The sequence below is a fragment of the Glycine max genome, chromosome 3, assembly GCF_000004515.6.
Source record: "Glycine max cultivar Williams 82 chromosome 3, Glycine_max_v4.0, whole genome shotgun sequence".
Classification (NCBI taxonomy): Eukaryota; Viridiplantae; Streptophyta; class Magnoliopsida; order Fabales; family Fabaceae; genus Glycine; species Glycine max.
In genome coordinates, this window is record NC_016090.4 from 45626219 (window position 1) to 45653911 (window position 27693).

Genomic DNA, 27693 nt, shown 5'->3' on the forward strand with positions numbered 1-27693 from the left:
AAGAATTGTATTAGAAAACTATTAACCAGTTAGTTATTTTATATCAAGCAAGTATATAGCTCTACAGTGGTATAGCTACTAGTAAAAAAATATGTAGGTGCCTAGGTGGAGGAAATTTCCTGTTAAGAGAAAATCTTGTGTTGTCACGGAAAAATCCTGTGTTTGCTAGAGTTTGAACTTTGAACTCAAATTTTACCGAAAAATTAATACTCTCTTTATTTCTAATTATAATTATAAGATCTTTTTAATTAATTATGTTTTTTAATTAAAATAATTATTACATTAAATTTATCAATTATTTTTATTATGATTTCAAAATTATTTCTTCTCTCTCTATCCATTTACTTATTTATCATTAATGTTTAAAGAAAAAATAATTAAATAAAGATATATATAAAAAAATAATTAATACATCTAAATTTTTTTAAAAAAAATCTTACAGAAAAAACAAATAAATTTTTAAAAAGTCTTATAATTAAAAACATTGGGATATTTATTTTCTCAAGATTAATTAACATTCATACAAAACAATATGTAATGCACCCCGATGATGATAAAAAAAAAAACAAGCAAACAAACAAATCTAAGCTGAGTTCTGGATTAATCAAATTGTAGAAATATCCATTGTTTTAACAAGTATCACTAGATCAAGAATCAAGATTGAAGATGTGTTGTTCTACTAAGTAATGCCAAATCCTGAAATCCAGCTCCTATTACCACCTAATTCTAAGTTATAGATCCTACAAATAAAGGAATATATTTCATATAAATTTCCCTAACCATGTCTGGAGCAATCTGAGGATATCAAATTTCGTACATCGGTACATACATCTTACATTAACTATTTTTTATATATAAAACAATGCTGCCGATATAACTTACAAAACATATACACTTCCAAGTTTAAAAAAAAAAAAAAAACAAGCAAATCACATAAAAATGTCAGTCCGGATGAAAAGAAAATTAGGCCATCTTTTCTGCAAAGTATCCATCTGTTAAGACAATGAAGGCTATTTTCCTCTCAGCTGGAGGTCAGTAAAATCCTGGGAAGCTCATGATTGGACCGATATGTCCGCATTTGTCTGCTCAGTGATTTTAGGAGGAGCTGTTTTTGTTTCCTTATCCAGTTTTGGTCGTTCTTTGGTTTTGCTAGTGCCATTGCTGTTGCGTCCAGTGACCAGGTCCTTGTTTTTTGGAGGGACAAGGCTACCATGTTTTGGGTTATTGCCAACACTGTGACGTCCTCGAGAAGAAATTTCTGGAAATACGCCAGCAGCATCACCACAGCTCCTTCTCCGGGACAGTTTTGGTGACTTGGGGCGAGTCAGTGGCAGCTGCTATCAAAGGAAAGGGAATGAAGATTTTTACTAACTGATTAATGATGGCTATTAGCAAATTTGGAAAGAACTAAAAATGATATGATCATGGCAAGGCAATTTTGTATTCCTGATTTTGTCATGCATTTTAACATTCCTATTGTATTACTCGTTTGGTCTATTCGTGCATACTCTAAGATTCTTAATTGCAATTCATATGCATCCTGAGACTTGGAAAAGACAGATGGAAAAGAAAAAAGAGTACCTTCTTGAGTTCAGTCTTGGGGGGTGGCCCCTCATAGTAGAAGTTTGGTACTGGTTTTGCCTTGACGACCAGGTTCTTTCTCAACTGTTTAATGGCTGCATCTTCCTCTTCCTATACATGTTATTATTATATAAACAGCCAAGTTATTTAATCAAATCAATATGCAAAAGGTAATCAGGAATGATAAACAGAAATCAAGTCACCCATGTACATGGGCATGAAACTTGGCTAAAGTGATTAGACGTTACAAGAACGAGGGGAGACAAAAAGAAAAGAAAAAAGTGAAATAAAAAGCCAGACATGGGTGGGTGGGCCAGCAGCAGACGGTGTAAAGACCACTATACCTTTTTCCTTGCCTCATACTGGTTTTTTTCTTCTTCAAGAGCTCGATGTTTCTCCTCTAACTTCAGATAAAACTGGATAGAAAAATCAAAGTGGCAATAAGAACAAAAAACACAAAATAGATTCAACTGATAACACCAAAGTTGCTAACCAGGAACAAACAACTCCAGAATATACAGCAGAATTAAATATTTAGTAAAACATTACCTCCCTCCGTTTCTCTGCACGATCCGAGCATCTAAAAGTAGGGGCTGAACCTACAGTTACCTTAGATTTGGCAGTGCGTGCAGATGCAACGCTACTAATTATGGTTAAAGAACAAATGAAAATAAGCACCATATTACATCTAATATAGGTAAAATGTGGGTCTATTTAGAGAGTTCCAAATAGTTCTTTTTATTAAATTTCATAAAGGAACTTTTTGATATTTAGTAGTATTCAGTATGGAAGATTTCAAGTTTTTTTCCAATATACCTAAAAATTGATCTGGTCAGAATAAACAATCAAAATGTTTAAGTTTTGAGGATACGAGGAAGCAACAGACCAATTATCTTCATCATCATGGTGCTTCTTATCATCATGATGCAAGGACTTCCTTGGTGAAAAAGGTGAGCTTGGCTGAAAAAGAAAATGGAAAAGATTTTGCATATAAGTAATCTCATTAAACACACACACACACACTATCTCACACACAAATAGAAATGCATGCAATTGCAAAGCATCCCTACAAGACATATAAGCAGGTTAAGGTAATTCCTTTACATAGAGTTTATAGCAATAGAGAAAATTTTCCAAAACAAAATAGTACTTTTTATTGGTAGCCAGTTTTGCTAAGTCTTTGGTTGAAGAACTTTTAAGACATTCGATCTGAATTAAAGTAGAATGTATTTATTAGGTATCGACGTATGGTATTGAGTTTCGCAAACATTTTTTGGTACCAACTGCATTTGAAATTGACCCAGTGCAACCTGTCAAATATAGTCTCTCGATTCTCTCTTTAGCAGTAACCAGGTGTGATTTAAATTTAGTGTTTTATAAGGAGTCTCACAGCAATAATTAACTTTTTAAACAGTGGCAAGAGGGAAAACAAATCTCTGGTCACAAACATATATCATGCAAATAACCATGCATTAAAAACAAAAGGCAGATCCTAGTTCTGCTACTCTTTAAAACTTACACTTCCTCAATTCCTATTGTGCAATTGGAAACAATTCAATGTAACAATTTTCATACACAACATATATTAGGACCATTTCACATACTTGACTTGGTACTCACATAAAAATATCAGCTGCCCAAACTTAAAATGATGACACAATACCTCTGAATTCTTAGAGGAATTAGGCGACTGTATATTGTTAGATTTAGGAGATAAGTTCACACCACTTGCATCAGCTTCAGTATCAACAGCCTGTGCATGGGTGACATGCTTTTCAGTAACCTGATCAGATGGCTGTGGAGCAGAGGGGCTTGGAACCTGATCAGATTTCTCATTCTCCTCTTCTGGCAAGCCAGCATTTAATTTTGTGTTTTTGGCACTCAAACTATCTTTCCTCTCGTGATGTTTCTCAAACGAATTAGCTTCAGCAGATTCCTTTATCTCATGATCCATTGCTTGAACCATTGCTGCAATTTTGGGAGAAACACGCATTCTATCACTTAAACTGCCATTTGAAGCCGCTATGGCACCATTTGGCTTCTTTTCCATAACCTGTATGCCAGTAACTTCCCTTCCCATAACACTGCACGGTATAAGTTGCAGGGTAAGTAACAAAACATTTTGAATAGGTAGCTTATGTTGATGAAGAAAATATATGCCTTTGACATGCAAAGAATAAATTTAAATATGTCTATCAGAACAAGAATAGATTAGAAGATTGTGATATATAAACATTCTCTGGCTACAGGAGCAGATCTCTTCTACTAGCCCCTAAAACATGATATACATTATTGTCTACAAAAGCAAACAGATGAAGAAAATAACATGAGGCATCTCTACATATCCCAGAGCTCAAGGGTCAAGACAAACTATATCACGTGTAACAAATCAAATTCTTTCTTCACGGGGAGAGTCCACTTACTTTAGGAGTAAGTCTTGGATATATAGAGCGTATTAGGCGACGGCATGAAAAGTGCTAATCTCGATCATTCCATCCTGCTTAAATATAACTAACTATATATGTAAGGTCAAATGATCAAGAGTAGCTCTTCTCGCCTCTCATGTTGTTCTAACTTAATATGCTCCTTACACACACCTATCCCTGAATCTCTACGGTGCCAAAAACTAGTTCGCTAATATTTGCTACCCCAAACCAAGAAAGATGGCAATAAAAATAAAAATAAAAAGGAAAGAAAGATACAAATATAAAAATACAAAACAACAGATCTAAAAAAGCAAAAAAGGGGAACAAAGGTATTTCAAATAAAAATAAGAAAAAAAGGCAAAAAAAAAAAAAAACATACGATGGAGGTATATATATGAAATAAGTTGCAATGCAAAAAGAATTAAAAATTAAATAAAAATTTAGCTATCGATTTCTGGACAATCAGATAGATGACAATTCGCTAGTAAAAAGGATGATTTATTGCAATTAAGTTTGAAGAGATATAGGAGACCCTGAAAGCATCTTGTGGCCCAAGCTAAGCTGACGCCAATAGGGAATTAATCTCGCGCACAACACCCTGTCTGAAAACAAAAAAAATGTTTTTCTAGCAGAAACTCTTCATATGAGTATATCCTTTATGTGATTTTGGCCATTTTAACAAGCACTCCGAAACCTTTTTGTTTATCAATTTTTTGAAGAAAAAAAAAACGATTCTGAATGTGTTTTGACTTGTCACCGGAGAAAAGCGGTTAAGAGAGGCATTTGAAGGTATTATTCCGGGAATAACAGCAGAGTCATTCGGAAAAACGCATGCAAATTTTAACTAAGACCCGGGAAAAAAAAAAAGGCAATTCCAACGTGGTCCAAGGACGAAAAATATACACAAAATCTATTTAAATGGAAATAGAAATAAACCAAAAAAAAGTCCATTAAGACAACGCTTAGGTTCGGCTTAGCTTCGATTAACTAAGAAAAGCAGGAACACTATGAACATGACATAAGCATCGAAATAGATCTCCGAAATAGGAAAACAAAAGAGGCACATTGCAGAGGTATGAGAAAAGTGAGGAAGAAAGAAACGCACCACAAAGCAATCTCGGTGGCAGTTGCGGTTGCGTTCCGATCTGACAAGATCTCGAGACTCAAGGCTCCTTTGTCTTCTGTAGCTAGCTACGTGCGAAATCCAAAATTTATGTATAATTATTCCTTTTCTTTTCCGATTATGAGTGTTCCTTGGTTGGTTATATATAGAGGCATTTCACTCTTTAATTTTTTAACCGGGTGTTAAAATGAGAGTCAGATTTCAACAATGTGACGTTGGAGTCAAATGGAAAACAACCCTCGGCCCCAATTTTCAATCCATTCCATAATAAGGTGGAGAAAATGTGAGACAAGGGACAAACACCACACACGTGTAGGGTCCTGTGTGGAAGTTGCATGACCCCATTCTTAAGGGCTAAGCTCATATATCCGTACCAAACTTTATAATAGACACCTTTTTTTTTTAAACCAATTCTAACTACTACTTATTCACCCAATATAATGAATATATCACATAATGTTTGTTTATAGAAAAAAGTTTAACAATTTCTATTTTTAAAATAATTTCAATAAAAGTTAACAAACTTTTAATATATTACATTAAATTTGTCTAAATATAGTGTCGTGTGCATTGTATTTGAATCCGGATAAAGATATTATAGATAAGTAACATAACTTTATATTATTAAATCAAAGGTTTCATTAATAACTATAAATAATATGTTTAAAATATTATTATTCATATTAATTACTTAAAATATATTTTTTTTTGTTTTTAATAGTAATTATATCAGTTTCTTAGTGTGCCTAATAAAGACACAAAATAATAAAATCCTCAAATTAATAATGATAAACTCTTAATATTATTACTAAAAAAATAAAAATATTTTATTCCTTCTTGTGGAGTTTTCTGTTTGTAATCATAAATGAAATAATAAATTAAGTGATAACATGACATATAGTTATGTCTGTAATCACATTAATAATTACAATCATATATTCCTAATCTTCATCTTTTTATAAAATTTAACTTTAGTCCTCAATAGTTTTTTAATAATTTTAATTCCTTAGCAAAAAGATTTATCATTCTTAGTCGCTCAACAATTTTTTAAACCAATTTTAATTGTGTTTCACCTTTTGTCTATCATTGGTTTTAGTTCTTCTCATAAAGTGTTAAAATCCATAATTATTAATATAGTCAAATAAGTCAAATAAAATGTCAAAATAAGATAAAATATTATGAACAGTATTGAAATCCTGTTACTCTGTTATCTAATTTTTAAAAAAAAACTCACATCTCATAAAAAAATAAATACAATTCACTTTATTCTATGTTTATTTAAATTAATCTACTAAGAATGATGAATAATTATCATGGTTTTCAACATTACTTTATCGTATTCTGCAACTTCTGTTAATCATTAAAAAATTAACTAAAAGTATACTTAAATTCATGATGATCCTTTATAGTAATGCGGTTTGTCTTTTAGATTATGTATTTCCTTAAGAAAATTCTTTAATTATCTCTCTGTCTCAATTTTAAAAAAGATAAGAACGATACCTATCACATGTGGACCGTAACTTATTTAATGGACAAACCATAGGATCATCTTTGGATATTTCTATTCTGGTCCAACCCAAAAATAGAATTACCTTTTAGTTTTTACACATTAAAGACCTAAATTTTATCAAATACATTAAAGTTCAAATTACTCAAACGTTACTATAACACTTTTAATTGAGCTTAACGTCAAGTGACAATCCATATACATAACTATTCACATATAAAATCAAACGTTGGATTAAGAATTCCAACAATGCAGACTGTTTTTTTTTTTCAAGTGTGCCTGCTCATTTTGTTTTCACTGTACTCTCTTACTTTTTTTCTACGACAATGCAAAGCACCAATGAACTCTTATAGTTTATTTATCCATCTGTCTATATATTATATTTATTAAAATATTTTTTAAACACGAAAATAAATTAAATTAAATGTAAATCTAAAACAAAAACGAATGTCAATTTTTTTATAAGAAAAATTAATAAGTTTAGCACAAAACTATACTTAGAGAAAAATCATAAATCCTGATTTAATCTCCCAGTTTCTCCCTTTTTCATGCCTTTTTGCAAAGTCAAAAAGATTGAACCGTTCGTTTAGAAAAGTTAGCCTTCGCATTTAATTAAACATCCACTCTAACACGCTGTCTCAGTACAATAGTAGTACCATACAATCATTCAATTATATTAATGTTAATATCTTACTATTGACAATTTAGTTTTTCTAATCAATAAACAAACCTTTTGGTCTTTGATCTTTAGCGTCCCTTCCTCAAGAAGTGTCAATCTATAACTATTAACCTGGATTAATTTTTTGATTTAAGACATATCTTGATGCTGTTATCATTATAATTTAGACGGAGATAACAAGGAAAGTCCTAAATAAAACAGTCAAAGTCGTACAGGAGAATTCGGCCATGGTTCATTTTGCTTATTTTTTTTATCATAAAATGGGGACCTCCTGTGTCCCTATAGGGCTAGCTATAACCTTAATTTTGTTAGTCACTTTAGGATATTAATTCCCCTTCTTTTTTCTTTCCCCGTCAACAAAACAATAGTGTAACAACGAATTTATAGGTTATATGTGGTGGTAATTATGAGAGTGGGGAACTAAAGAGAAAATATTAGAAATGTGGCCAAATCATCTATCTTTTATTTATTTATTAAATTTAGATATGGACATATTAAAAAATTATCTTCCGTTTAAATGATATTATTTTCTCTCTCTTAATTGTTAACTTTGTGTATGTCAAAAGGAATGAAAAATGAAACAAGTGACTAAACACATGAGTGGAACCTAGGCACGGGAAATGCCCAGCATATATAGGTGGAGTTTGGATTGCATATACATCTATTTAATTTTCTTGTTTTAAAAGGCTAGCTATGGGGTCGTGTGCTTTCAACCCCCTAATTCTTGTATGGTTCATTAACCGTCCTTGTCGACAGCATCATTTTTTTTATTTATTGTTCATGGTTACGTGAAGGAATGACAATGTAGGCTTTATTATTCTAATTGATCACTTTAATTTATATATAAAAGTACTAACAACACTTTAACTATCAAATCATTTTTCTACCTCAACCGACACTCCCCCCTCTCTTGAATAAGTTATACATTCATGCAACCTGAAACACACACACACAGAATAGATCGTTGATGGAACGAAAATACAAATTTAAATAATTTCAAGAGTAATTTTGTGGAGAGCCTATAAGCATGTTTAGGAAGACGTTAAAGCTTGTTTTTAAAAGTTTTATATGTGATTTTGTACAAAATAATCACATTTTGTTGTTATTTTTTAGAATTAAGTTTTCTTTTAATTAAAAGTATGCTTGACTAATATAACTTTTTTCGTTGAGTTAATAATTTTATTTTAAAATTTATTTCAAGACTTGTGTTTGAGGTAAAAACGGTTAAACATTATATCATTGCATTCAAATTCATTTTTCAATCCAAGTTAATTTTATAAAATCAAAATTATTTAAAATTAAACTTTTTTATATTTATTATTAAGGGTGTTCATAGGTCCGGATTGACCTTTGACCTAACACAATCTAAGTATTTGGGTCAGGCCTAATTTAATCCAATACTGACTTAATTATATTTGAGTTGGACAATATTTTGTGAATTCTCAATCCATGACTCAACCTGACCTGATCATATAATAATAATAATAAAATAAAAAAATACTAATAAGAATATAGCAAAGGCTAAATTATAATTTTGGTTCCTCCAATTTTTCAAATTCATGATTTTGATCCTCCTGATTTTCAATTGTAACATTTGATTTCCCAATTTTATAAATTAATGATTTTGGTCTTCTTGATAGATTATTAACAAATAATTCCAATTAATAGAATTATTAAGTTATTTAAAAACTTTAATAAAAAATTATTGACTCTAATTTTTCATGACAGTGTGTTTCTCCTTTATCGTTGCATGCGAGTCCACTGACAACAACACCACATTAAGGTTTATAATCTTTTATTAAAGTTTTTGAATGATGATTAACAATTTTTATTTAATTTATAATTAATTTAATAACTCCACTAATCATAATTATTAGTTAATAATTTGTTGGGAAACCAAAATTGTTAATTTATAAAATTAGGAGGCCAAATGAAAATTTGAAACCTACATTATAATTTAACCTATAATAAAATACAAAAATAAAAATAATGAAAATTTGAAATTTCTTTATGTAAAATATATGCATATTATATGTAATCATATTGTACATTTTAAAGAAAAATATTTTAAAAAATCTCTTCTAAAATTTTTAATTTTAAAATTTCATGACTCCATCGATCCAATCTGTCTCAATCCAATCATGATAGAGTTAAGTTGGATTAAGTTCGACAACAAAATTATTAGAATTCTATTCAACCCAACTCAATCCCAAATTTTTTAATTGGATTAGGTGATTGATTTTTTCAAATCTGGTTTAATCTGGTTAGTATAGAATTCTGTTTATCGTGTTAAAGAATTGAATATTTGATTTTCTTTAAATAATAGAGATGTTTTTCAACTTTTTCTTTTAAATTGAGAGTGTATGTTGCTGAGTGAATCTTGATAATCACTGGTTTATTAATTGGCGGAATATTAGATAATCTGATTTTTTTTAATGAATCCTTATGTCTTAATTTTTGACTTTTCGGAAATATATTAGCTAATGAATTAGTTGTTGTTCTCCTATCCAAACACCAATTTAATGTTAATAAATTTATAAAAACGGACTCGTTATTTCACTGGTCACATATTCAGCAATATTATAGACGATACTTACGGTCACATATCTTTGGCAGTTCACTTTCATTTTTTATAATCGTGCACCGACTATATAGTATATATGACGAAATCTATGGTCCCCACAAATGTTCATTCGTCCAGTTTGTTCTCACGATAAGTTTGGACTTTTAAAATTTTTTCATTCTTTATTCTGTGGGATAAACGTATATGGTTATTCCATATTTATAAACATAATAATTCTATATAAACTCCACAGTCTATACAATGAATCGTAATTATCAAGACAAGACGTGGAAGCTTAACTGATAAAATGATTAGTCAATTGTCTCGACAAAATGATAAATTTAGCAAAGGCCAATCTTAGAAAAGATGGAGACCTAACTACCATTTCTGATTTTCACTCATTGTCAACTTTCATCAACTTGGGGTCCCGTGCTAATGTCCAACCAATCACACCCTCGATATCTCAGCCGAAATAGATTTAGACGTTAAACGGACCAATGCGTACAATTAAAACAACAAATCAATATTTAGTGTCAATCACAAAGGTATTGGAATTTTCTCCAAAAACAAAAGGTATTCGATCCCGCATCTTTCTTCCCGTAATAAACCAATCATATATTATCAAATTTGAGAGTTTATACTACACATAATTTTGATAGATTGCCAGAAATAATCATGATTTTGTTTGGGAAGATTCCATATTCCCATCAACAATCAAACGTGGCTTATATTTATCCAAGCTTGAGCAGGTGAGAGCATATATTGATCAGTTTATGCGTCCATATTATATAATGCATGTTCACTAATGATAACATCTTTTCTCTATGTTAATGTTGCAGTCTATGATCATGAATCACAACTTGTTTCTTGATTTATAGAACTCAATTGATTATTAACAAAACTAGTTTGAGCCGTACAAATTCATATTATTTTTAAGAATTTGAGTTATGCAGAAGTTCCTCATGAATCAATAGGCTCGTTCTAATAATGATTGTACAATAGAAGTAGCAAAACTTCTTTTTGATGTGAACTCAAGATTTTATGGAGAGAAAGAAGAAAGAGAAAGATGCAGGGAGAAAAAACAGCTTGAGATTAAATAAAAGTTACCAAATAAAAGTAACTTATCTGATTTTAACAAGCACTGAATTAATTTAAAAATATTTTTCTAAATTAATTAATTAATTAGAAACGTGAAATTTTTGAAATATTCAATCAAAATATGCAACACTTTATCCTCTTTTTTTTTTCTTAGTTATTTTGTGTTCAATTCTATAATTGGGATTGCGGGTGTGAATGCTCTGCTTGTACACTTCATAATGGATTACCACAAAGAAAAGGACTGATAATTCAAAAAGGCTTTATGAGTTTATTTGGATTATCACACAGAAAAGGACTAATAATGAAAATGGCTTTATGGGTTTATTTGGATTATCATAAAGAAAAGGACTAAAAATAATTCAAAAAAAGCTAAATGGGTGTATCATTTGTATGGCTCCACGGAATAGAGCATTTCAACGAATGAAATGAATTTGGGCCTACACTTCCGCACGCAAAGAAAATAAACTCTACTTCGGCCTTTATGTTGAAGGGACCGTGATAATCAAAGAGAAGCTACGATAATTTTTTTTTAAAAATATTTTATTAATAGGGAATATTCATTGATATCATTTGGATCTAAAATCTTATTTTAAGAGTATTGAATCCAGTAGCATTGGAACTAACAAATTGAGTTGGTAAAGCTACGTTAATTTAGAGAATGCAACTTTCCTTTGAGATGGAGACCCCGTGACTGATTTTATTATTATGTGTCTGGACCACCACGAATATACGCCAAGTAAAGTTATGAAAAAGATTATCACAACTATAATGTTGGGACCTTGTTTTGCTATCGTTGCATATGAACGCCTGTTTTGTAAAGTTAAGAGTCAATAGCACCATAAGAGACAATTGATTCATTCCCTTTCTTTTCATTGTATGTATCTTTAATTTAGGGAAAGAAAAGAAAAGTGCACATTATATACATTGACGCAATTGCATAAATGGTCCCTTGTTTTAGCTACGACCTTGCACACGCAATCAGGAAAAGTAACAAAACATTTGTAACACGTGCAACATTCGTCCTCCAATCATTCATATTATTAGACATGTCATATGTGATGCCATTTCTTCTTATAAAAAAGATCTAGGATAACATATCTAATTCCTTTTTGTAATTTTGTTTAGTTCGAATGATATGATCACTTTTTTATATGCTAGAACAATGAGAAAAAAAAATATAACTTGTTTGGTTTAAGATAATATTTTTGTTGTTGTTACTAATTGTCATAATGCTATTTATTTATTTTTATTTCTTTTCAGTGTCCAAATTCTCATATAGAATTGATGTAATAAAAATTAATGACCACAAAAAACATTTTTACCATTTTCTGATGCAAATGTTTAGAAGTAAGAAATAGAACACTTTTATACAGTTATAAAAACAAAAGATTCTAAACTAAACAGGTTCTCAATTTTCTCACAACGATTGTATAACCCATCCCTTCTATAAATATTAAAAAAAAAAAAAAGGATTAGGCGGAAGACACGCCTCCTTGCAAAGTCAAGAAAGGAAGATCACAAACTTCTACTAATTAAAAGGTTATAATAGAATTGACATTTTAAGATTTAACAAATTAAACACATAAAAATATTGGATGATATGGTGAAAGTGTTTGTTCCTTGTCTATAATTTAAAATTTAAACACGTGTTTTTTTTCCGAAATGGAAAATTTAAACACATGTTAGGGGATTATAAAAGGTTAATTTTTCATAAATTTCTTAAGCTTAACATAGAAAACTTTATATAGATGAGAAGGCAAACGAAGTAGAAGCAATGAAGCCTTCAAGGCCTGTTAGCCCACGCAGGGCATAGCCCATTAAAGAGTTTGCAATGAAGGCAAAAAAATAACGACCATGAAGAGTTTTTTTCTCTTTCCTCCTAACAAACGCTGCCACGTGTTCTCTTCTTTTTCTATATCATTCTTGCTGATTCAACCCAATTCTTCTATTTTACCTTCATACATACAATATTGAGTAATCACAATGCCCACCACGGTTGCTGTCTCCGTACCTCAAAATCAAAACACTAACCATGGAGTCGAATCCCCCAAGAAGAACAAAATTCAGGTTTCTAACACCAAGAAACCCCTTTTCTTTTACGTCAATCTTGCCAAGGTAAATGTGTTCTTTGATTTTTTATTTTTTTTTCGTTTTTGGTCATTGTACGTAATTAGTTAATTCCTAATCCATTGAAATTTCTTTCATTTTTATTATTTGAAAGTGTATGATACAAGTTAGTTACATTTATTTTCTTGGAAAAAAGTGGTTTCTTAAATGTTCTCATTGCCTAGATCTGCAACCAAGACTATGATATTATTAAAGGAAACGTTGTAGATGCGGTCAAAAGAGTTAATTAGAAAAGAAAAAAAAAAGGGTTATATTTGAAAGCAACAACATTCTTTATGCAGTCACTGAATTTGTTGTTTGGATTTCTGAATCGGATAATTTATCATTAATCTCAATGGCTCACACATTTCTCAAAGGCTTTTTTATTTTTAATTATTAATTTATTAATGAGAATGATTCGAATTCATGAGTCGATGATCTATCCCTTCCCTTTTTCTCTTTTAACTATCAAACCAACCTTATTAAATTATCCCATAGATGGATCGTATGAGTATAAAACTAAAATGGTTTCTGCTTTTATAGAGGTACATACAACAGCGCAATGAGGTTGTGCTTTCTGCTCTTGGAATGGGTACTTTTTCTCTGAAACTTGTATTTTCATTGATTTGTCTTTGAACAAAAAACCAATCCTTCTTCAGTGTATGAATTGCAGAAAAGTTATTATAAATATAAAAATGGGCATTTTTAATGCTATTTACTTCATATCATGCGTACAGGTATAACCACAGTTGTTACAATTGCGGAGATTTTGAAGAACAATGGACTTGCTATTGAGAAGAGTAAGATTTCTTCTTGAATGTCTCATTTACAATATGGTTAATTGTGGTTATTTTCCTAATCAACATTATGGGATGGAATAGAAGTTTCGACATCTTCAGTTACAATGAAGGATGAGACCAAAGGTCGCCTGGTTCAAAAGGCTAAGGTGGGTTCCAAGTGGATTTTACGTGTTAATTTGGTCCTATTATATGGAAAAAATTTATCTATGTTATGGTAATTGATAACTTTTTTTTTCTTCATGATTTTGTAGATTGAAATTGTTCTGGAGAAAACTGAGAAGTTTGACAGTCTGACGGCTGTTGCAAACACTGAATCAAAAGTAGTTGCAGCTGACGATGACAATCATGAGAAGAAATGACAAATATAGAGTCAGGGTGATCTGTGATCTGTGATCTCAATGTACTGGTTAACATTCCATACTCAAACATTCTCTTGTGTTGTTTGCATTCAAAGACGTCGTACATATATAAATGGATAGATTAGATGATTGTTTCGTTGAATACCATCGATCAAGAAAAATTGTTATCAAGTTACAATGATAAGACTCCACTTAGTGGTCAAACATGTAGCTAGATAGATTCCCATTTTTCCAATATTGTGTCACTTTAAACTGTATTCCTACACATATATGATTCTTATGTGATGTTACTCGTTCCATATTTTCATTATTGATGGAATTTCTGTAAAGATTTATTCTTCTCGCAAGTTATATAAAATTGTACTTCACTTCAACAAATCCTATATATTACAATTAGAATCACCACATGATTAATTGTGAAAATTCAAAATATTACTCCAATCATAGTTGTGTGTAACTTGAATTTTATTTTTCATAAAAAAAAAAATGTGATATAACACCTTCACACGTATTCAAACTGACTACCAGGCTTCCTCAACCAAACTACCTGCATCCTGTGACGTTTTAGTAGAGTTCACATCACTGGCATATACTCCATATATATGGAAATTCTAGAACTCCTCTCGCTTTATGTTTTATTAACCAGAAGGAGGTATAATATTTTAAAATTAAGATGACGGGAATCTGAAATTTAAAGTACACACTGTTATCCTCATATCATAAGAAGGTACCTATCCACCTCTGGTCTCTGGATTAAAAATCAAACAAAATATGAAAAAAAAATTATCTTTTAAAAATAAAAAATGTCTAATTAAAAATATTTTTTGAGCTTGAACCAAGCATAAAATTAAAGTATTATATTCCCAAGCTTATATTTTTAATTAAATAACTTGTTAATTCTGAAAGCATAATTATTAAGGAATTTATTTTCTTACCCCGCTATTCTACATATGATTTAATTGAAGTTAATTTTTCTTAGGATTTGAAGGGGATGATTAAAGGAAAAAATAGAAAAGTATTTAAAATAAAAGTATTTTAATTGAATTAGAATGATAAAAATATTTAATAGTTATTTTTTAAAGTAGATGTGAAATGTAGTAGTAAAAGACTTGATGTTAGTTGAGTGGTTGGGCGATGACACATACCAGATTCAGATATACATATACTATATAATAATAGTACTGCTCTCCTTCCATTCTTCCTTTCTTCTTTCTGCGCAACCCAAAACCCTAGATTCGTAACTGTACCACGTCCTCGTCCCAATCAAGGTAATTTTACACACTACACTCACTTGTTCAGTGATTCATTATTTGTTTGTCTTGGCGATTAGTGTCTTCCCCCTCTAGATCCAGTTTATTTGAATCCTTCCTCCTGCTACTGCAGTTACTTATATGTCATGTCATGTCATTTTTTTTTTTTTGCAGTGAAAGCTCGATGGCTGAAATGGACCAGAACACGGGCGGTGAGCATGAGGCGGAGGAAACGATTGAGATTGAGGCGGAAGTGCACGGTGGTGAAGAGGCGGTTGTTGCGGAGAAGAAGTGGCCGGGGTGGCCCGGGGAGAGTGTGTTTCGGATGTTAGTTCCTGCGCAGAAGGTTGGGGGTATCATTGGACGCAAAGGAGAGTTCATCAAGAAAATTGTCGAGGAGACACGAGCTCGAGTTAAAATTCTTGATGGTCCTCCGGGAACTGTGCAAAGGGCTGTAAGTTTCTCACTCTCGCTCTAGCTTCACCAGTTAATTGCAATTTTATTCTACTTTTCTTTTGTTTGGGGGAATACGGTTTGATGTTGTTGTGGTTCAGCCGCTTCATAATTGACACTCCCTCCATTCCTATTCACAAGACCCAAGTTTAAAATGATGCTTGTTACTTTTTATAAGACTCAATCTATAATATCCCTTGCATTAATTGTTTTTAGACTACAAATACCCCCATTAAAAGAAGAAAGAGAATATATTGGTCACCATAGAGAAGTATTAATGACAAGGACATTTTTGGAAAAAATTATAAATTCAAGACAAATTTATTGTTATCAACTAAATTAATCAGTTTCCTTAATCTTGATAAATTAGGTAATTGTGTCTTATACATAGGAACGGAGGAAGTATTGGATTAGTATTGATCTAGAATAGAATCCTTACCATGCTCTTCTGCCTCTGTAGTTTTTTCTCTCTTTCTAATCTATTTAAGTTTTATTATAATTTTAAAATCAGTCGAGCTGTCGAGCTTTCTGGTGATTGTAGTAGTATAATGATGTTGGTGATATCTGGTTTTTTTGGAGTTTCATGGTGATGGAATTTAGTTATATGTTTTATCTCTAGTTTTACCATTATTGGATAAGACACTGTAAATGAATAGAAACTGTATGAACTGATGTATGTCTCCTTTTTAGGGCTAATGTGGTAGATATTTACCTAATACTTTTGCATTGAGTTATTTTCTGCTAGTCTGTGTTCAAACTGCTTATAAATACTACCTCCGGTCCTATATATAAGAAATAAAAGACAACATTTTCTTGGTCATAATTGTAAGAAACATATGACTACTTTATTGCTAAATTTCCTTTTTTATCTCTAATTAATTGTGAGGTCTATAACGTCTATTAATGATTACTCTCTTTTTCCTGTGAAAGTGGGTGCATTTATTGAACTATCAACAAAACAAGGCAAACTCATTGGTTGAAAAATTATCTATGGAAAAATAATCATATCTTATTATTTAATGTCATGGGTAGCCTTGGAATAAAATTAAAATTTATGACAAACTAACTAATCTAACTACTTTTATTGGTCTTGATGAATTAGGTAATTGTTTCTTATACATAGGACCAGAGGTTTAAATCCTTGTGAAGAACTGGAAGTTATGTTTCGGGAACTAGTATTTAGATTAGAAAATATTGGGAGGGTCAAAGTTTCTTTGCATATTGGATGTTTAAATCCTCTTGAAGAACTGGAGTTAATGTTTCGGGAACCACTTCAGAGTAAGTAATTGTAGTGGTGCTAATTATCCTGTGGAATTGAGTCTGTGATGGTATTATGAAGGAGAATAGATTGTGGCTGTCTTTCCTTCAGCTACCTTTCATGACATTTCCAATGTCCTCATGTTGTACCCAGAAATTTAAATCAAAGTATTACAACAATAAAAATATAACTTGTTCATGGTCTAAACTCTAAAGTGTGACCTTAATCATGTGCTACAATAAAAAGAAAAAAAGAAGAAAAACTAAGTTGAAGAAGATGAAGCTAATTCGAAAATGAAGAGTGATGGCAAGAATCCACAGAATATGAATTTAATTCTAACGGAAAATGAATCTGTGCAGGTTCAATGTTCCAATTTTAAAGGCAACGACTCAATCATCAATTAGGTCTCAATATTGAAGAACCAAAGTTCCAGATACAGGGATCAGCATTGAGCGTTGCAAAGTGCTGAAAAGCATGTTAACATGTAGACATTATGTTCCAAAGTACCATGAAGCTCTGCATTCCATCTGGTAAATTCAAAACCTGGATGATTGATGTCTTGCCGCAGATTGCAAGCAATGAAAAGAAGCTTATAACCAGATCTAATAGTATACTTAAACCGTTAACTTAAGTATCAAAATTCAAAACTGAAGTATTTTATTGTCATACATGTTATTGGAAAAAAAGGATACAAACACTACCCAAGTCTATCAATCGACTTAACTTTTAACAAATGGAGCTTTTCTAGGTGTTAATGATTTATATGTTATCATAGTAGTTCTTTTACTAGATAATATTGGCCATACTGTTCTATCATTAGCTAAATGCACTCTTGTAGTCTAGTCTTGTAAACTGCGATTCAATCATTAAGGAGTTAGAAGAAACTTACTGTGACATGCATCTTATATCTTGTGACATGTCATATATTATTGGCCAATTAGAATTATTATGTTCCAGTTTGAGACTTCCATTTTTGCAGTCAATTCTTAGCCTGTTTTAGTTGGTTGAATACAAGTAGTAAGGAGCATTTCTTGTGGTATATGTAACTTTTGGAGTTATTGCATATATTAGTAGAGGGGGGATGGGAAGAGAAATTTAAGGTGATATACTTATGGTTCACTACTCAAGTAAGAAAAAAGGGCTGAGGGCCAGGAAAAGATACATAAGGTGCAGACTTATTGTATATATTGGTAAAAGGACAGAGAAAGGAAAGGGGTTTCTTGATCAGGTGAAGAGTTAAGGCTGCACAATCTTTAAATTATTCATTAGATTTCTTCATGTGTCATTTATTCTTTATGGAAGATGCTCATTAAGATCTCATAAGAATCATGTTCCATCTATCCATCTCGAAAACCAAACTTTGCAATATTATGATACCCCGTTGCTAATAATGAACAATGTGCTGCCATGGCTGATACTTAAACCAAAAGTTGTTCAACATTTTAATTTACGGATATTACTATCAGATGAGGTTAAATTATTTAAAAGGATCTCATGGTGAACTATATCCTTGAGAATTTGGGTTTTAACTGAGCCTAATAGTGTTATGTGATCCACGTAGAGCCAATCTCAGTTGTATAAGACTATTATTGCCATTATACTATCAGATGAGGTTGTTAATGTAGATTAATTAGGAGCAAGAGTTATCAAGATAAGGTCTTGAACATAATGAGCTGTGTGGGACTGGTAGAAAGATCATCTGATGGTAAAGGATTTCTTCTGGCATTTTGTTGACAGGTGAGGACATTATAGGGATTAATTGAGGAAGAAAATATCCCAGAAGGAGGATTGGCTTCTTTTGATGAGTCTTCTAAGTTATTACATTTTGTAATATTCAAAATTGCTTGCTTGTTTGCTTTCTTGCTGAGCTTGACATTGTAGGTGGCATGTAATATGCATGGTAGATAATGCTTTTGTTGCTGTGTTATTGTGGGTTAATTTTTTATTGTTTATTTTGCCATCCTATATTCTTGTTATTCCTAGACATTGTAGCAAATGCTAAGGACAAGGATAGGCTGATGCCGTTATTTGTTCATTTTGATTAGGTAATGATATCAGCTAAAGAGGAACCTGGTTCCTCTGTTCCTCCTGCTGTGGATGGCTTATTAAGGATTCATAAACGGATTATTGATGGTTTAGAGAGTGATTTTACCCATGCTCCTTCAGGTGTGGCCGGGAAGGTTTCTACAAAACTTCTAGTGCCAGCCTCACAAGCAGGAAGTTTGATTGGGAAGCAAGGAGGAACTGTAAAATCTATCCAAGAAGCATCCAATTGTATTGTTAGAGTTCTTGGAGCAGGTTCTTGCTAGTATTTCCTATAACATTTTCTCATCCAGTTGTTCCATTATTATCTTTTTTCATTATTTTAGAATTCTGTATTTCCATGGATTTCATTGTGGTTTTTATTTTTATTAAAAATTTTATTTTTATTAAATTTTGACACCATGATTTTGATTTGAGGTAAGGATGAGCTTTATGCACTGTCTACTACAGCTGTAATAGAGCATCATCTTGGACATGCTTTTAAGCCATTCACTAGTGTCATAACTTTCTTGCCAGTGTTGGATTTATCAATTTTTATGTTATTGATATCACAAAAGCAGTCAGATATGCATCTCTAACTCCTATCACTAATAAATGACTAGTTAGAAAATAATGGAATCATTCATTTACTAATTCAGTTGTCAGGAAAATAATCTTGATCTCAGTTTTGACATTCTATTCTAGATCTGTAGATCGCTACAATCTAATTAGTTTTGAAGCATCCTGGAATCTTCCTTGTGTATCCTTTTTTAACTGGAAACTGTTGCAGGATACAATTTAAGGGAGTGGTATGAATGAACTGTGGAGAAAACAATATCTATTACTTTTAATGTTCTGATTTATTCTTTCAAATATAGTATTACTCAAAATTTGAAGCTTTTTTCCAATCTTTGCATTTTGGTCCATTGGTGGGCTGTTTGACATTGTGTAGTTGCTAACCATCTGTGTGGCTTTCTCTTCTGCAGAAGACCTCCCTATTTTTGCCCTTCAAGATGACAGGGTGGTTGAAGTAGTTGGGGATCCCGCTGGAGTGCATAAGGCATTAGAGTTAATTGCCTCCCACCTAAGGAAGTTTTTAGTTGATCGCGGTGTAATTCCAATTTTTGAAATGAATGTAAGTGTGATTTCATCTTTAACTTGTGAAGAACCTATCTTCATAATAAGGAATAAGCTGATAAATGCTTGTGGGAGCCCATTTGTTTCAGCTTTTTTTCAGGAGAAATAGTTTTATTTTGAAAAGCGTTTGTTTAAACTTTTGAAAATAAAATCTTTATTTTTACTATTTGGAGTAGCTTCTGAACAAAAGCTATAATTATAACTACTTTTTATAATAAAAAGTACTTTTCATAATTGTTACCAAGCAAAATATAGCTTATATTTTCCATAAAATATCTAATTTTTTTTCTTCTTTTATAATACATTCTTAAAAACACTTTTCAAAAAAATTTAAACAAACAAGTCCTAAATTACTATTTCTTCAGATGCAAACAGCCAATCCCCACCATGCAGAGCACATGCCACCCCACCAATCTTGGGGACCATCTCAGGGTCTTCCTCCAAATGTTGGTGGAGGTCCTGGTTTTGGACCTCCTTCTCAATACATGCCACCTCCACGACAACTTGATAGTTATTATCCATCAGCTGAAATGCCTCCTCCAGTGGACAGACAGCCCCATCAAGGTATATCTGCTTATGGAAGAGATGCTTCAATAGGTGTTCATGCATCTTCAAATACTCAATCTGCACCTTCCATAGTCACACAGGTACTTGTTCTTATTTGCAAAATTGTTTTGTAATAATCCCCAACAGAATGCTGTACTTGTTCTTAGAATTTGTGGCTTTGTATTTCTGTGGTTTCGTGAAGGGACTTGTTGATGTGCTGCTTCTTCAATCTCGTTCTGTAACTTCGGGAAACCTAGCAAGCTAGTCACAAAATTTCCATATAAATTGATAAGTAGCATTTCTTTTCAGGTTAGAATTAAAATAGCAGAAGGCGATGAAAGCACAGACAAATACTTGGATGTTTAGCTTAAATATTTAAACAAAGTATATGAAATATCTTGGGAATGTCATCTTCTCTTGTTGAGATTAGATGAGGTGTCCTGCTTGATTAATAATTTAAGCTTGAGTTTAAATGGAAGTGTGGATGCAGGCTTGCACTCTTGACTAGCTTTGTATTAACATTTAGGATTGGAGGTGATGCAATATATACTTATATGGACCTGATTTCCTGCTCTTTATAAATTTTATTACCTTTTTTTAATCATAAAGATGGATTTTATTGCTATTGTGGCAGATCACGCAGCAAATGCAAATTCCTCTATCTTATGCTGATGCTGTTATTGGAACAGCTGGAGCAAGTATAAGCTACATCAGACGAGCTAGTGGGGCTACTGTTACCATACAAGAAGCAAGAGGTGTTCCTGGGGAGATGACAGTTGAAATCAGTGGAACTGCTTCTCAAGTCCAAACAGCACAGCAACTAATACAGGTAATACTGATCTTGGTTTTCTAATCAATTTGAAATCTTTTCAATCCGTAAGATGCTGCATGTTTTTTTTAATCTTAATATGAAATTATTCAGTTAAAATCTGTTTGTAGTCTTCATTGGGACCTAAAATATTCATTTTGCACCAGAGTTCCGTTTTCATCAAGACTAATCTTTTAACTAAAAATGGAGAGGAAGTGTAGGGGTATTAGCTTGTTGAATTTCTAAATTACAAAGTTGTCTTTCCCAAAGTATTGTCCCAATCAAAAAAGTTGGGAGTAAATTTGTAATTGTAAAATGTTTTTATTCAATTCTTCCTATTCACCCCCCTCATTTGTATGACGTGAGAAAATTATCATTGCTTACTCATTTCATTTTCTATCCTTTCTTATTTTGTTCCCATAGAGACACTGAAGGTTCTCTGAGCTTGTTGCTAATTTTTCTGGATTATGTTGTCAATGTTTGAACTGATTTAATGAATGTTTGTAATACTTAAATTTAGATAACAGTCGCTTATTTTTCAAAAATTTCTATTAGTAAGAATAAGTTATTGGGTGACTTTGTTTAAACTTAAAAATAACAACTTTAAAATAAGTGCTTTTTTTATAAGCGATTTTTTAAGAAACAGATAAGATTTACTTCTTAAAATAAACATAAAATTATTTTTTTTAAGCAGAAACAGTTTAGTTAAACACACTAAAAAAATAGAAAACTGCTTATTTTATTAAAATAAACACTTATTTCAATAAATAAGTTTAAACAAACTGAGTCCTTATTTCTTCAAAATAAGTTAAACCAAACATGCACTTGCGTTGCGTGTTTAGTTTGCATGGTAATCAACTGAAACAATTATGAATATGTGGTGCAGAATTTTATGGCTGAAGCTGCAGCTGCAGCTGCAGCACCAGCACAGCCGCAAACAACTGTGCCTGCTGCAGACCAAGGATACAATTCTTACCCTGCCCATGGTTCTGTCTATGCCTCTCCTCCTTCCAATCCTGGACATGCTGGAGGCTATGGCTCAGTTTATGGTGCAAACTATGGGTACTAAGCTGGGCAGAGCAACTAATGCTGCTATTATTGAAATTTATAATGCTGGGAACAGAATTAATGTAATAATTTAAGAAATTTTAGATTATTGTCCGACTTTTGTGTTCTGTTATACTCCTAGTCATTTGGAAAGGTAAAACATACTATTCGTGGCCTTCTGATGTATCATGTACTTGTTCTATGATTCTATCTAATTGGTGCACCTATTCCTCTTCCTATTTTTGCATAATTACCGTTTGAATAGACGAACACATTGCAAAGCAACATTTTGTGAGAAGCAACAGTTTTTCACTTATGTCTGACTGACCCATTTAACGAATGCAAAACGGGAAAACAAACATAACATGACCCTGCTAACCACAAAAGATTGAAGACAAACCTAAAAGTCATGCTTTTTGTCCCAAATTGTCTTTCCCTTCTTTATTAGAGCATAACACAAGCTTTAGGGACTACGAACTTCCAGCGAAGTAAGCAAATTGGGAGGCTCCAATACTTCGGTTTCCAGGAACTATTTATGAGTCAAATTCAAAATTTTAGCTTGAAATAAGTATGTATTGAGCTATTATATGCGCTATTAAACAATGCGAGTTAATTTGCAAACATGGAGCAGCTGAAACAAATTAATTCACATTAATGTATAGGAAATAAAAAAGATCATTTGGTGGAGGGTCTATGCTAGCAAGCCTAAATAATGAAATAATGAAAAGCTAAGCTGTGACATGAGACTTAGATGGGAGCTGCACAGGTGGTTCTAAAGTGACCTGTTTGATTGCAACGACTACAATGCACAACCCGTTTTACACGGCCACGGTCTTCTGCACGAACCCGCTTCTTTCTAGGTCGACCCGGTGGCCTGAGTGATTTAGGAGGATTAATAGCAATTTGAAGTTGAAGTTGATTAGCATTGGAAGCATTGACGTCCCCCTCAGCCTCAGACAACTCCTTCCACAGAGACTTATCAGGAATTGGATGTATGGTCTGTGAGTATGTCTTCCTATAGGTTGCAACAGTAAAACAGCTTTCTGTGAATCTATGCACATTCTGCCTAATAGACAGAAGTGCAGCCACAGCATGTGCACAAGGCAAGCCATACAGCTGCCACCCACGACATTGACAGCAACGGGTCCTAATATCAACAGTATTTGTCCCTTCATGAGATATAACTTCAAATTCAGCGTCAGTGGCACGAAGTACCTGGTGTGTCCGTGCTCGATCAAGAGCCTCTGCAACATGTCTCTCTGCAGAAGGTACAAGAATTGATGGCCACTGCATACTGGTCTCTCGCCGCTCGTTAAACCAAATCATTAGCTGCCTTCTAATGCATTCCATCATTTGAATTATCGGAAGCCCAGATGCATCTAATATCCATGTGTTTAAAGATTCAACTATGTTTGCTGTCAAATGAAAAAAACTTTGCCCCTCAAAATAAGCAGTAGCCCACAAATGAGGTGGAACTCTTCGTATCCAATAAGCAGCATCTTGTGATATCTCTTCAATCTCTAAAACTTTTGATTCAAATTCAAGTATGGTAAGAACTTGAGCTGCATTCCAAAGAAGATTAACAAGCATAGTGTTATTAAACTCCTTGCGAAAGCTGTCAATCAAGTGACGCATACAAAATCCATGGAAAGCAGTAGGAAAATTTGCTTCCACACCATCTACAATTCCCTTCTGTCTGTCAGACAAAATTGTAAGCCTTGGCATGTTTTCAGTGTTAATCTCCAGCAGGTTATGAAGTTCAGACAGAAACCACATCCAATTATCATCATTCTCCTCATCAACAACACCAAATGCCAAAGGAAAGAGAGCCCCATCACCATCAAATCCAGTAGCAAGAAGTAATGTACCAAGATACTTGCTCTTCAAATATATTCTATCAAGCTCCAAAAGTGGTCGACAAGCATTTAAAAAACCATATATTGATGCTTGAAAGGATATGAAGAGGCGTCGGAAGCAATTATCAGTAGGGTTTGCATAAACAGATGCAATACTGCCTGGGTTTGTGCGCTTCACCTGTTCACAGTACTGTGGAAGCAAGCGGTAGCCCTCTTCAAAAGATCCACGCATTGCAGCCATGATACGCTCCTTACCTCTCCATGCTTGCTTGTACGATAAAGTGATGCCATGAACCCTATGAATCTCTTCCAATATCTCCTTTGGCTTGCAATCAGGGTTCTCCTTTAGCCTTTGCTCCACAGAGGTAGCAACCCATTGAACTGAGGCTTGTTGATGGCCAAGATGTGAAATTCCTCCACATGTATGAGACTCATGGACTGTCCTGATAGTAAAAGTTGGAACCCCAGGGAGCTTCGCTGCATGAATGCGCCAGGGACATCCTTCACTTCGGCATTTAGCAGTGAAGCGGGTCTTGTCAGATTTGATAGTCTGCATCTCAAAGTGCAGAGCAATTGCCGTATCCCTCAATGCCCTCCGGCAACTCCTAACATCAGGGAATTCTTGTCCCACTGACAATTCATAATTGGGACTAATAGCTAATGTACGAGCTTGAATTACAGGGGGTGTGGTAACCATAAGCTGGGATTCATGGAAACCGATTGCTTCAGCAGATTCAATACTCATTTCCGGGTTCTGGACCACAGTCAGGGCCATGTTCTCATCAAATTCCTGATTTTCTGAAACAGCCAAGTCATTGTTCTCTGGTAAGTCCAAGTCATGATTTTGTGTGGGAATGGGCATCACATGGTCATCATGCTCAGGTTTTTGATCCATTGATAACTCATTCTCATGCCCATATGTGTGAACACCATCTCCTTCATCATCATGGTTCAATCCTAAATCCAATTCATGGTCATTGGCAATTCCTAACCCCAGTTCATGATCATGAGTTCGTCCCAGACCCAAATGTTGATCATCAGTTTGTCCCAATTCCAAATCATGGTTCTCGCCGAGGCCCAAACTATGATTGTGGCTCAGCATCAATTGCTGGTCATGGCCAAGTGCTAAATTGTGACTTTGGCCAAGTATCAAATCATGGTTAGCCATTGAAGACATGAATCACTATATGTCAATACACCGACAATTTGCGGATAGAACACCAGCTGAAAGAAACCGCAGATAACAATAGGAAAGTCAGATAAAACCATAAAAAATATGAAATTTGATGGTTAAATTCAACTAAATATGCTGAACTTCAAAACTGTAGCAAATAAACAGTTCAAAGGAGGCAAGGGAGTGAAGATATACCACTATCTCCAAATCCAGCAAAAGTAAGAAAAACATACCAAATTAGAAACAGCTAGAAAGATGGGAATCATAATGAAACATAAACAACACACTCTCCAGTCTTATTGACCTAGCTATCACAAGTTACAGATCCCAAATTACATAAGACAGTGTCAAGTGTTGAGTACAATTATACTATTGGGATTACAAAATGCAAATCCATGATTGTATTGCAGACTACCAACAACATTAGAACTTCTATCATTTTATAAACCATCCCAGAAACAAATTCAAATCACATGGGCAGCCACACAGTAAAAAAATCTCTCCCTTCTGATAACAGAGAAGCAAAAACAAGCATCAAGTTTGGAATCCAAATAAAAAAATTGCTCTGAGCTTCAGTTAGTAAACTCGAGTGAGGCTATACGTAACCAATTAAAAAACAAAACAGAAAAGGACAAACTTTGAAGGAAATATAAAGCCATAACCAGAATTAGAAGCGACAATCAAACAAAAATTAACACGTCGAATAAACAAACCACACACCCCCGTAGAAATTCGAGGCAAAAAACATGTTCTTGGTGAGGAGAAGCAGAGTAAGATTACCTGAAAGATTAAAACCTGGAAGAGAAGAAGCGGAACCCTAAGTGGGAATGGAAAGGGTTGATCGAAGAAGAAACGGGAATTTGAAAAAATGGCGGGGAAGTAGAGAAAGAGAAAAATCAGAATATGGAGAAGAAGGAAGGAAGGAAGGAAAGAAGGGTAAGGAGAAGAGAGGAAGATTGGGAATTAGAGGGTCCTCAAGGGAAAATCCATACTTTCACCCAAGCACCAACAGAGGGTATTTAGGTCAAACAAAACCATCCTCTCCTCTTTTCTTTTCCTATTAGGCTAATTACTCTTTTGCCCTCAAGATAATTCTTAAAATGATTTTAGTTATCCCTTGGACTAATGATTTGTTGGTGATTACACTTATTATTTTTAATTTTTAATAATGAGTAAATTATTTTTTTCCTGGTTCAGAGACACCTTTCTCAATCCAGTGAGTGAAGGATTAATCTCACTCAAAATTTGTGATTATTATTGAATAAGAATTAAATATGAATTTTTCAATTAAATAGATTATTTTTACATTTGGAAAGATGTAACGAAACTACGGAATCTTATATCACTTTACTAATTCTTTAAAAAAATTAATGATTAATATTATATTTTATTTATACTTTGTTATATTTTTTTATTCATAAAAATTAAAGACAAGTATAAGAGAGTATACACTAACTCAACACATGTTTAATTAACTAGACTAAACTCCTTAATTATAATTATATACTAATTATATATATATATATATATATGTATGTATAATGTAATATAAAATCAATCATTATTTTTTTATTGATATATAAAATTATTAACTTGATTCTTTAAAATGAATTATTTACTTTAAAATAATCTCATGTGAATATAACCTTAGAGATTTATGCTAAACAATTTTTCCGGATATTGGTAAATCTCAATGGAGTTTACATTTGATTCTATTTTTTGTGTAAAGCTTTTATGCTGTTATTAAACTATGTATTATTATTCTTCTGATTCTGAATGATAAAAAAAATGTATTAAAGACCAAAGACCAAAAAATTATTATTACAGTCAAACTCATTACCTAATAGTATTTTTTTTATTATTACAGTTAAACTCTTCGGTTATTATTTCTAACTTTTAA

The 27693-nt window shown here is 32.7% G+C and overlaps 4 protein-coding genes across 12 annotated transcripts; 2 read left to right on the forward strand and 2 right to left on the reverse strand.

Moving 5' to 3' along the window:
- Positions 1-747: 747 nt before the first annotated feature.
- On the reverse strand, positions 748-5198 carry LOC100795305 (protein WVD2-like 1). 8 transcript variants are annotated; one of them, XM_041014236.1, is made up of 7 exons: positions 5113-5198; positions 3245-3665; positions 2453-2541; positions 2131-2221; positions 1926-1997; positions 1582-1692; positions 748-1334 (listed from the first exon to the last, which is right to left on the reverse strand). In XM_041014236.1, the coding sequence occupies exons 2-7, from the start codon at positions 3659-3661 to the stop codon at positions 1053-1055; spliced, it is 1062 nt and encodes a 353-aa protein (XP_040870170.1). In that variant the 5' UTR covers positions 3662-3665; positions 5113-5198; the 3' UTR covers positions 748-1052. The 8 variants fall into 8 exon arrangements, with proteins under 8 accessions (XP_040870170.1, XP_040870169.1, XP_006577292.1 ...); XM_041014235.1 differs by having other exon boundaries at positions 2131-2224; XM_006577229.4 differs by having other exon boundaries at positions 748-1337; positions 2131-2224.
- A 7706-nt stretch (positions 5199-12904) lies between these two features.
- LOC100799167 (uncharacterized protein At2g34160) lies at positions 12905-14541 on the forward strand. Of its 2 annotated transcripts, none has more exons than XM_006577231.4 (5): positions 12905-13092; positions 13627-13675; positions 13821-13883; positions 13968-14029; positions 14135-14541. In XM_006577231.4, exons 1-5 carry the CDS (start codon positions 12961-12963, stop codon positions 14240-14242), a joined length of 414 nt encoding a protein of 137 aa, XP_006577294.1. In that variant the 5' UTR covers positions 12905-12960; the 3' UTR covers positions 14243-14541. The 2 variants fall into 2 exon arrangements, with proteins under 2 accessions (XP_006577294.1, XP_003520842.1); XM_003520794.5 differs by having other exon boundaries at positions 12912-13092; positions 13965-14029.
- Positions 14542-15352: 811 nt separating this feature from the next.
- Positions 15353-23000, forward strand: LOC100793728 (flowering locus K homology domain). Its single transcript, XM_003521699.5, has 7 exons — positions 15353-15510; positions 15667-15946; positions 19249-19501; positions 20212-20360; positions 20728-21009; positions 21543-21737; positions 22603-23000. Exons 2-7 carry the CDS (start codon positions 15677-15679, stop codon positions 22783-22785), a joined length of 1332 nt encoding a protein of 443 aa, XP_003521747.1. The 5' UTR covers positions 15353-15510; positions 15667-15676; the 3' UTR covers positions 22786-23000.
- LOC100795835 (uncharacterized) lies at positions 21005-26849 on the reverse strand. Its single transcript, XM_026127965.2, has 4 exons — positions 26574-26849; positions 23546-25843; positions 23164-23292; positions 21005-21169 (listed from the first exon to the last, which is right to left on the reverse strand). Exons 2-3 carry the CDS (start codon positions 25794-25796, stop codon positions 23234-23236), a joined length of 2310 nt encoding a protein of 769 aa, XP_025983750.2. The 5' UTR covers positions 25797-25843; positions 26574-26849; the 3' UTR covers positions 21005-21169; positions 23164-23233.
- Between the last annotated feature and the right edge of the window lie 844 nt (positions 26850-27693).

Excerpts from the sequence above, each read along its gene's own strand:
- LOC100795305 (XM_006577225.4), bottom strand. Across the intron at positions 2,542-3,244 it reads ATTCCTCTAAGAATTCAGAG|CCAAGCTCACCTTTTTCACC; the intron begins GTATTGTGTCAT and ends TTTCTTTTTCAG. Across the intron at positions 1,998-2,130 it reads GTGCAGAGAAACGGAGGGAG|TTTTATCTGAAGTTAGAGGA; the intron begins GTAATGTTTTAC and ends TTTTCTATCCAG.
- LOC100799167 (XM_003520794.5), top strand. The coding sequence starts at position 12,961 with ATGCCCACCACGGTTGCTGTCTCCGTACCTCAAAATCAAAACACTAAC. Across the intron at positions 13,093-13,626 it reads TTTACGTCAATCTTGCCAAG|AGGTACATACAACAGCGCAA; the intron begins GTAAATGTGTTC and ends CTGCTTTTATAG. Across the intron at positions 13,676-13,820 it reads GCTTTCTGCTCTTGGAATGG|GTATAACCACAGTTGTTACA; the intron begins GTACTTTTTCTC and ends TCATGCGTACAG.
- LOC100793728 (XM_003521699.5), top strand. The coding sequence starts at position 15,677 with ATGGCTGAAATGGACCAGAACACGGGCGGTGAGCATGAGGCGGAGGAA. Across the intron at positions 20,361-20,727 it reads TTCCAATTTTTGAAATGAAT|ATGCAAACAGCCAATCCCCA; the intron begins GTAAGTGTGATT and ends CTATTTCTTCAG. Across the intron at positions 21,010-21,542 it reads CACCTTCCATAGTCACACAG|ATCACGCAGCAAATGCAAAT; the intron begins GTACTTGTTCTT and ends CTATTGTGGCAG.
- LOC100795835 (XM_026127965.2), bottom strand. The coding sequence starts at position 25,796 with ATGTCTTCAATGGCTAACCATGATTTGATACTTGGCCAAAGTCACAAT. Across the intron at positions 23,293-23,545 it reads TAGTCGTTGCAATCAAACAG|TTCCTGGAAACCGAAGTATT; the intron begins GTCACTTTAGAA and ends ACTCATAAATAG.